A 9870-nucleotide genomic window follows, 5' to 3' on the forward strand; every position below is an offset into this window, starting at 1 on the left:
GGCCTGTTATCATAAGGATACACCTAAAGTTTCTAAGGAAGAAATATTCCTTCTAAGGAAGGAATAATGCACCTGAGGCAATTGCGTTACAAAGGAAAAAGTTGTTAGACTTGGAATCAGTTGTGTTGTCTAACACTGTTGCTGTATTTGCTGGTGACATTAAGTTACCTAACTTTCCTAAGTTTACTCATAAGATAAGGAAAATCTTAACAGTTATGGCTCACCTGTAAAGCAAAGTGAACTAACTACACAGAGTTCTTACAATCAGTTTATCTGGTCTAAAGTCCTTTCCTTCCTTGCCAGATCATTTATTAGGGGATGGTTTGGTGGTAGGAGAGACAATTCCTCAAGTTATGTCATTATCAAGCCTTTCTTTCCCTCGGGTTATCTCAGCCCAGACAGGTCAGGCCAGATGACAGCGATCCCCAAGTCAAGCCCAGATGAAGTCCTTCATCTAGACTTCTGGTTACTAAAGAAAATGAAGAGCTCTATATTACTGCTACTCATCTCAGTAAAGTATAGAAAACTGCCTGTGTTTGTGTGTGTGTGTGTGTGGGGGGGGCAAAGATGGATAAGAAGTTGGGATAAATGGTCAATGTAAAGAGGCTATTCCAAAGCATGGCTGTGAAAAATGTAGTTGTTTTTGATTGAGAGCTCTTTTGAGATCATGCCCCAAATCTACATTTCAAAATACAGAAACTCTTATGACTAAACTCTATTCTGCCCCAGACAGGCAGCTCTTCAAAAATCTTGTATCTATGTATCCAGACTCTCTGAGAAACAAAAGAGCCTTAATTGAAACCCAAGAAAACCTAAAGGGTTTAACTTCAGTCTGTGAAAGATGAAAGGTGACGAATAACATGTTTTTGGATTAAAAGCTTCCTAACTACAATGTTCTCAAGTCCCCTATCGGATTACATGTATTCAGGGTAATGTATGTTTATGTTCTGTCATTTATTATCTGCAATCATATTTCCTGAGATACAGTGCTCAGAATGTGGAGAAGATGGTGAATGAAAAGGCATCATGAAAGAAATGGTGTCTGAAATGACAGAATTGTTCTACTGCATTCTATAAAACTTAGTCATTTTAAGTTTGTCCCAATCCCCTATTCCTGATATAATCTAATATGCCTCTAAGGAAAAAGCATATAGGAACAAGAGGGAATATTTAGATGCAGTTTATTTTAATAATCAGGCAGTCAAGGTATCATGGTGACCTTATGGGATTTCAGAACCTCGGTTCTCAGCAAGGCCCAGATTTTTGAATGAGGACAGGAATCTGGCGCTTCCTGTAAGACAGATTGAAAAAAAAAAAATCAACTTAAACTTTGTGATAAAAAAGTGACTATGGATGAAAAAAGATGAGCTTTATTTAAAATAGAGATGGTTGAGATTTTCCCTCCATTTCTCCCTCATTCACTAATTCATTATTTCATTAAATATTGAGACCTATTATACTAGGAATACAACAGAAAGTAAAAATGTCTGTCTTTACAGGTTTATAAATCTAACGGGACATTTATGTAAATTGTAACCTCTGACACTTATCTCTGATCCATTGTTGCTTCTTTTGCTCCTAATGTCATTGTCCTAGCTACCAGGTTTCCATCTTAGTGGACACATGTGCTACAGAAGGACTTTTTAATTGACTGATTCTTTGCACTAGAACTCTAGGGATTTTAGATCAGTAAAATCTGGAAAGAGGAAATCATATCTCTGTCTCTGATGACACCTGCTCTAAGTATCCTCCCTTTCAGAAAAAACCTTAGTGTTCCCCCTCACATCACATTTCCCAAATCACTTTTCTCTCAGCTAAATATTCCTAAATATTGTAATTGTTCCCCATGAAACTATTTCCAGAGCTCTCATTTTTCTAACCATTCTTTCCTTGAATATACTGCTTATAAAAATTCTTCTATAACTCTGTTACTTGAGGACATCTGACTTCCCAATATCTTTAACCCGGGCATGCTAATTGTTCATTTTAAGAGTTTTTACTATTTTCTTGTTCCATAGTTATTAACTACTCATAATATTTATTTCTGAGTCAGTATATACAAGCCCAAACATCTAAACAGATTACACAGAGGATTTATTTTCTAAAGTTTGTTATCCAATGTTGTTGACACAGATATAGCTGCTTAAATTTAAATCAGTTAAATTAATATTAAAAATTCAGTTTCTCAGGCCTCCCCGGTGGCACAGCGGTTGAGCGCTGGGTTGTGAAGCTGCCGGCAGCCTCTGCAGTGCCGGTTCAATCCCTGGCTGCTCCCCTCAGCAGTGTACTTCGGTCCTTCTGCCTGCTCTGCTCCCTGCTCTGGCTCTGGTGAATTCTCCCACCCTCCCGCACTTCTGACGGTACCCAGTGCTTGTATAAATAAATAAATAAAGCTTAAAAAAAATCTGAATTAAAAAAAAATTCAGTTTCTCAGTTGGAATAGCAACATCTTAAATGCTAATGGATAGTGTACTTAGGTTAGTGGCTTCCATATTGAGCAGCACAGATATGGACCATTTCCACCACTGCACAAAGTTCTACTAGAATGCTGATCTACAAAAAAGAATGTGCCAGCACAGATTCCCCAAGAGGACACAGAAGTAGAAAAATGTCCTTACTGAATATATCAGCCAAACAAGTAATGATCAAGGAAATGCAAGCCCTTGTTTGTCTACCTATCTCAAAACTAGGATCAGATCCTGATAAACTTTGCAATGTTTTGCTTGGGACAGGGTACATTAGAAAATATATTACATATCAGAGTCACATTTTCCTTCTAGACCTGTTTTCTTTTCTGAAAAAATACAGGAAAAGAAGCTTTTTGTATTTAAATGTTTCCATATTTCCTTTTTTTTTTTTTTTAAGACTAAAAAGAGCAAGCAGGAACTGGTAAGTATCAAAGGATAAGGGAATAGTGTGTCCTAGTTCTTAAGCTCATATTTTCCCAATGTGCCACTCTAAATATTGGGCCTTTTGGTCTTGGCACTTGGAAATTTCCCAAGTATCAAGGCTATTCTACTGCCTTCTCCTCCCCTTGGATGGAAATATGATGTTTGACCTTAATGTCAACAACATAGGTCATGAGAAAATTAACAAATGGTTTAAAGTTCCTTTTGCAAGGAATGTGAAAGTAAATTTTTAATTTGAAAAAAATTTTTAATGTGAAAGTAAATTTATCATAAAACAGCACACCTAATATTTTGGATTTAAAACTTCAGGATATTAGATTTCTCCCCCTGAGGACCTAGTTCCTTCAATCCTTGCTAAACTTTGAGAATTTGCTAACCTGATTTAAAGCATTCAAGAAGAGGGTTTGTGTTACAGGGAATTTATACAGTGGAGTAACAGAAATTTATGTAGTCATTTGAGTCTAAAGTGAAGTCTTCGATACCAAATTAGTTCCAGAATAACAGTTTTCCAGGTTATTTGTGGAATTTCTTTTGATTTTAATCATTTTACACCTTTATTTAACCTGGAATGCTTTTTGTGGTGCTACCAAATGTCAGAGAGCCCTGTTTAAATGACATCCTTTCTTGACCCATTTCAATGAGAGTGGATGTTTCTCTGTTTTTGCTCCGATAGCACTTTGCTCACACCTCAAATGATGGCATTTGTCACAAGTTACAAGAAGCTGTCTTATTTGTGTCCATGACCTGTTTTCTCTTAGTCATAAGCACAAGGGAAGCAAAGGATACTAGCACAGTGCTTGGCACATGTCAAGTGCTCAGTAATTTATTTCTTTGAATGCCAGTCTGATTCCCATCACCTGTGTAAGCTGTATCAGAAATCGAACATTATTGAGGCTTGTTCTCATATCTATGAATAACAGTATTAGAAAATAATTTTTTGGTCACCTATTCATATGTACACATTTGAAAGACTTAATAAACAATTATTATTATTACCAAGAATTGCTTTTTTTTTTAATTTTAAAGACATTGTACATGTATAGCTTTTTTAAGATCCAGATCATCTGCTATTTTTCTGTAAAAGCATGGATTTTTATCATACGAGTGATTTTTTTTTTTTATTGAGAGAACAATTATAAACCTCCCCCCTTATTCCATTGTCCTTTCCTTAGCATATTTTATATTGTGTGATGTTACTAATGCCTTCTCTCTTTTTTTCCCCCACTCAAATGCTAATCTTTTCTACTTTCTGGCCTGACAAAGTCTCCAAACTTTTCCAAATCTTAGGGGGTACAATATACTGTTTTTAATTTTGTGCTCTTAGAGAACTTCACTCATATTTTCAAAGGCTACACTGAGTGTGCACAAACTGAAAGACAAAACAAGTTGGATTTCCCTCTGTAATTCACAAATATTTAGTGTGGTACCTTAAAGCATAAGAGAAACAGTAAGGATTCGATGCCAGGTTGGTCAATTATTGCTGGGTAACCTTACGTAAGTTATTTAAACTAACCAAGTCTCAATTTCTTCAGGTGTATGAGGAACTTAGAATAATTTACATCATAGATTTGTTGTAAGTATTATGTGACTTACACCATGCTTGACACAACAAATACTGTTTTTCTATCATTCTATACACAAAGACACAAATATAAATATTTGTATACAGTCACATCGGATATACAATCAAAGTTTTTTTTAAAAACTAGGTATTTGTTTCTCCCATGCAAGATTCATGTTATTAGCATAAGATACACAAAAATTTGAAGACAACTACCTTAAAACACATTTTCTTTTTTTAATTTTTAATTATTTTATATATTTTTTACATCATTTTTCATTTTTGTACAATGTACGCATTTTCATCTTGGTTATAGTCTCTGTAAAATTCCCACCACCCATTCATCTGTGAACCATGCCCTTGTGTTCTTCCTATCGTTGTTAAAACACACATTTTAATAGAAATTCAAGTTTACACTTACTCATTTTCACGGCATAACATGCATTCATTGGAGTAAGTAGTGCCATCAGTCCCACAAACAGGGTTATAGATCCTGGGACATCCATTAAGTCCACCGTTACATTTAGCCTAAAAATAAAATTAAACACAATCATTTTCCATCATTTTTTGTTTTTCAAGTTTATAACAAAATCTTTAAAATGGTCTTCACCTCCCTGGACTTGGTCTGCTTAAAGATGGGAGCATGATTAAATCTGGGAGAACAATTTCCAAGAGAAAGAATCCAAAAGAAAGAATTCTAAGAGAAAGTACCCAAAATTTGGAGTCAGAAAATCAAACCCAGTTTTAAGTATTGTTTCTACTCTTTACAAGTTATCTGACACTGGTAAATCTGGCGTTCCTGAATCCCAGCAGGTAACTTCATCTGCAAAATGGGAACATTATCATTTTCCCCACTTATCTAATAGTGGTGTTTAAGTAAGATAAGAGAGTATGTTCATGTTCACAATTACTGCAGGGCTGACTCCTCTTAGTTCAGTCACACCTTGGGGACATGTTCTTCCCTGCACACTGTAGCACAGTCATACTGGTTGTCTCTCGGTCACCTAAGACACTAGGTGCTTGGTCTTTTTGCACAGCTTATTTCCTTTATGGAAGTAAAAACTAGTAACTATCAAATGTAGTTATAGACCAGACACTGTATAAAAGTGCTTTTTATGTATTATTCTACTGAAAGCTCACAATTATCTCATGAATTTTGTTACACTCTTCTTATAAAGACAATGAGACACAAAGAAGTCAAGTCACCCAAGGCCGCACAGTTAGTAATTCCTGTATGTAGAATTCAAAGTCAGACAATACAGTTCTTGAACTGCGGGTCTTAACCACTCACTCTACATGTCCCTATCAGTAATACTTTGCTAACACTCACTTATCCTTTATGACGCAGAATAAATCCCATGTACGTAAGAGCACCTTCTCTGATCTAAGTAAGCTAGGTTCCCAAAGGTCCTAGCACTTTTTATGCAACACTTATTACAAGTGTAGTAACTTATTCACTCATACATTTTTAGTGTGTCATCTGCCTCTCCACTAGATAAATATAATAAGAGGGACACTTTTTTCTCTGGTCTCCAAATTTTATGAAATTTCCCTTGAAACGTATGAAAAAATGGAAAAGGTAGATTTAGAATATTTTTCTAGAGTTAGAATTCAGCTTATTTTTTTCTTTTGGTCATTATAAATTCACCTCCACTTTGGTCACTGGGAAAGATCTCTGTCAACCTAATCAAACTGGCTAGAAGGAGGAAGGGTTACTTAGAATGAGGTTAAGAAAGCATCTACCAAAAACACCTATCCTACCAGATGGCCCTGTATAAAAAAAAAATGCTTTCACAGCAAGCTTGATAAGATCAGAGAAATTAACTGTATGTCAGTGGATTTTTCCTTCAACATAAGTCACATGAGAGAACTGCTATTAGTACCTACATTTAATATACTAAAACTCACTAGCAATCATGCTCCTTATTTGTATTTTAGGATTTACTGAAAGGTGATAGCTAGACTGCACTGCGGTTGGAACAAACAATTCCAGCCTGATGGAAAAGAAATTACAAAATTGTTTTTACCTCTCTTTTCAGGGAGTCAGCTCTTGTGTTACCTAGAAAACATAAATCAGACATGTTAAATAGGCTCCTAAATGGGAGAAGTCAGACCTATTCTTACTCAGAATTTTCTGTTTCCTTCTAAAGCCTGAGACGTCTCTGCTGGCTGCTTATACTCCCATCCCTTCCCATTTTCACTCTCTGAAGGACATCTCACTGGTGTCCATTTACTCCTGCCTGCTGGCACCTTGAAAAAATTAAAACAAAAATCTGTGATTATGACCAAAATATCTTAATCTGGAATTTCAGAAACATTGATCCATTTCCTTGAAAACAAGCATTATATATATACTTATGCTTGAAATATATCAGGCACTGAACAAGTATCTTTTGGATGTTCACTGATATTCTTACAACCAGTTTCTAGACCTTTGTCCTCAACAGTGATCTAAGAAGTAAAACATCTTCACATTTGTTTATAAATAAAGATTATAAAATTACCTGGGAAACATTCACCCCTAAAGGTAAGTAGGTTTTCTGTCACAAAGATAACTTACAATTACATTGACGTCTTCCTTGTAAGTAACACTAAAAAAATGGAACACTTTTGTAACTCACCATCGGTTCCCAAAGAACTCTTTCCTACTGCTAACATTACACAGACTGAAACACAGGTTTAATTCATATTTCCTGAATTTACATACAGATACTTAAAAGTGCTATGCTGTTTTCTCCAGCAAGTAGCACATCATGCATGGGATGGTAACTGCGGATGTGATCATTGAAGGGAAATGATCCAATGGTACTGGAAAGCAAGAAATGCTGGTGAGATTTGATTTTGATATTAACATACTTGGAAGTATCGAGGTGAGGAGGTATTCTTAACTAAATGCTGTGGAAAGTAGTGAGGCACCTATGGGCCTGGAGAAGACAATTCCCTAGAACAGTCAAAAACAAATATGACTGGTGTCTCCTTAGATTTTGGGATCTAGCTGAGTCTGAAAACTGGTTAAGTCGGAAGTCATCGCAGGCATCCATCTGTACTAATATGCACGAAGAGAGGGAAAGGGACCACAGCTCCAATAAATATTTAGCAAATACAACACAGATTATTTTTCTTCTTCACAAAATGCTGATTTGGCCTTCAGTAGGCGTCTCTGCTAGATCTGAGGTGAAGCCAAAAATGTTAGCTATTTCCAATGACACCAAGGTAGCTCATCCCAATTTTATGGCCTCAAAATTATCTGTAACATGGTAAAGACAGTTTGGGGATATATACATACCATCTATTCAAGCAGAATATTTTCCCTGGAAACATTCTGCAGGTCAAAATAATTTTTTTTTTTCCAAAATAATTTTTTTAGATCAAACTCTGCCTTTAATATTGACTAACCAGGGGCCTCCCTGGTGGTGCAAGGGGTCATCTCAGCACTGTGAAGCTGTCCACAGCCACGGCAGTATGAGTTCAATCCCTGGTCAGGGAGCTGACCCACATGGTGCAGCAGACCTCTCCTCTCTGGCCCGCTGCTCTCCTCATCAGGGTATTTCAGTCAATCTGCCTGTTCTGCTCTCCACTCTGTCTTGGGTGAATCCTCTCATTCCCTACCCCCCCACCTCTGGCCTACATCTCATTCTTATATGCATAAAAAAATAAAAATAATTCTTAAAAAATACTGACTAACCAGAAGCCATTATTATACATTTCATATGATGCTAGAGATTTTACTATTTGTAAATTGACCTTAAATATTTAGAGTTAAATGAGTATTTAAGATAGAAATAATTCTGTCTCATCTCTGCCACAAAAGGTCAACCTCTCACTGGGGGAAAAATGACTTTCACTGGGCAGTTCTCACTAGTAGAATCATTTTCCCTGTGTTATGTTAACATCCCTCTTTCTATGATTCTCATCCACTGATCTTACCTCATCTTGCTGCGACCAAAAGATGTATCCCAAACTAGACTTAGAAGGTAATATGTTCAGCAAAGCATCAGCACGAAAAACTTTTATTCAAATTAGAAAAATACACAATGACACCTACCAGATAAAGTCAACAGAGCCAAGGCAATGAGAAGGAAAATGCCTGTTATCTTCATGGCTGAAGTTCTGAGTGCAGAGCTCACTTGAAAACTGTAGTGAACTCACCACTTCTCTTCAAAACACTGGGGCTACAGGAGTCATATCGACAGGGTGGCAACCCAGGCTCCACCTGCTGCCCTGTGTCACCGATCACCTTGGTTACTGATTGTCTTGGCACCATCTGGCCTTGGGTTGGGGGAATGTCACCTCCGTATACCACAGCCTGAAATACACAAGGCAAAGCATATGTCAGGAAAGAATTTTGGTGGTTAGCTGTCTTCCTAACTTCCTCTGTAATTACCAGAATGTACTTTCCTCCTGTGCTATAACAGTTTTGTCCTATGTGAAGTCAACTCAAAGATCCCTTTATTCTGTAGTGCTAAAAACCAGCAGGTTTAAACAGCTTAAAAACAAAACAAAACAAAACAAAAAAACCCTCTTCATTCTTTCTTTCCTTCATCCTTTCCTCTTTTATTCTTTCTTTTTCTGTCACCCTTTCACATAGCTTACAGTGCCTAACACAGGTTAGCGCTAACGGAGGACGCAGTTCCCAGAGGTGTGAGTTTAGAGTTTGCTCATTCCAGGCACTTACTACCTGTATGTTCATGGCCACTCAGTTCACTCTTGCAGCGTCTCACTTTATCCAAGCGCTCAATGATCAGAGCCCAACGCGGCCAAGGCGCGGCAGCCGGCACATGCGCAGTGGGCTCGGCCCGCCTGCCCTCAGGCGCCCGGCCGCTCCCCAGGCCCGCCTCACCACCCACTTACTCTGGCCGCCATGCGAATCTGCCTCTTAGGTGTCTCTCAACAGTCGCGTCCCCACCACTGGCAAAAATAGCAAGTCTAAGCATGTCCCTGAGGTTTTGCTTCGACGGAACAGGCACCTGGGATTTTCAGCGCGTGGGGCCTTCACAGCTCAGATGCGCGCACCGGAAATCCCGGCCGGTGACCCCGGCCCGCATAGCCCTCTGGGGCCAGACTGCCTAGGGAGCCCGGATGTGGAGGTCGAGAGCCCGGATGCTGATGCCCGCAGCCCCGCGCCTGCGCAGTTCGCTCCCGCCCAGGTGGGCCTGGGGCGCGTGGCACGCGTGGTGGGGTGTCCCCAGGACATCACCCTGGGGCCAGTGGTTTCCCAAAAGTCGTCATTGATGTGGACGTTTGAATGGTGGTTGCTGTATACTGTATCGTCCTAATGTGCTTATGGGAAGAAGGGTCGAGGGTAATCAAGGAGGTGTGAAGTGAGACTCATGTAGGACCCAGGACAGAGCCAGAGACCGCAGTGTCAGGAGCTCCAACATTGACACTGCGGTTAGAGGA

The 9870-nt window shown here is 38.5% G+C and overlaps 1 protein-coding gene across 2 annotated transcripts; it reads right to left on the reverse strand.

Moving 5' to 3' along the window:
• Nucleotides 1–1169: 1169 nt before the first annotated feature.
• On the reverse strand, nt 1170–9542 carry SPINK1 (serine peptidase inhibitor Kazal type 1). Of its 2 annotated transcripts, none has more exons than XM_037508216.2 (5): nt 9438–9542; nt 8516–8776; nt 6498–6529; nt 4892–4998; nt 1170–1291 (listed from the first exon to the last, which is right to left on the reverse strand). In XM_037508216.2, the coding sequence occupies exons 2-5, from the start codon at nt 8568–8570 to the stop codon at nt 1246–1248; spliced, it is 240 nt and encodes a 79-aa protein (XP_037364113.1). In that variant the 5' UTR covers nt 8571–8776; nt 9438–9542; the 3' UTR covers nt 1170–1245. The 2 variants fall into 2 exon arrangements, with proteins under 2 accessions (XP_037364113.1, XP_037364112.1); XM_037508215.2 differs by having other exon boundaries at nt 9322–9542.
• Nucleotides 9543–9870: the final 328 nt, after the last annotated feature.

Source organism: Talpa occidentalis, unplaced genomic scaffold (assembly GCF_014898055.3).
Source record: "Talpa occidentalis isolate TD23 unplaced genomic scaffold, MPIMG_talOcc4v2.1 talOcc4.13, whole genome shotgun sequence".
Taxonomy (NCBI): Eukaryota; Metazoa; Chordata; class Mammalia; order Eulipotyphla; family Talpidae; genus Talpa; species Talpa occidentalis.

Bases quoted from the DNA above. Each gene is read 5' to 3' on its own strand.
- SPINK1 (XM_037508216.2), bottom strand. From the start codon at position 8,570: ATGAAGATAACAGGCATTTTCCTTCTCATTGCCTTGGCTCTGTTGACT. The intron at 6,530-8,515 runs GTAGGTGTCATT...TATGTTTTCTAG, and splicing joins GGCTCTGTTGACTTTATCTG to GTAACACAAGAGCTGACTCC. The intron at 4,999-6,497 runs GTAAAAACAATT...TTTTATTTTTAG, and splicing joins CTGACTCCCTGAAAAGAGAG to GCTAAATGTAACGGTGGACT.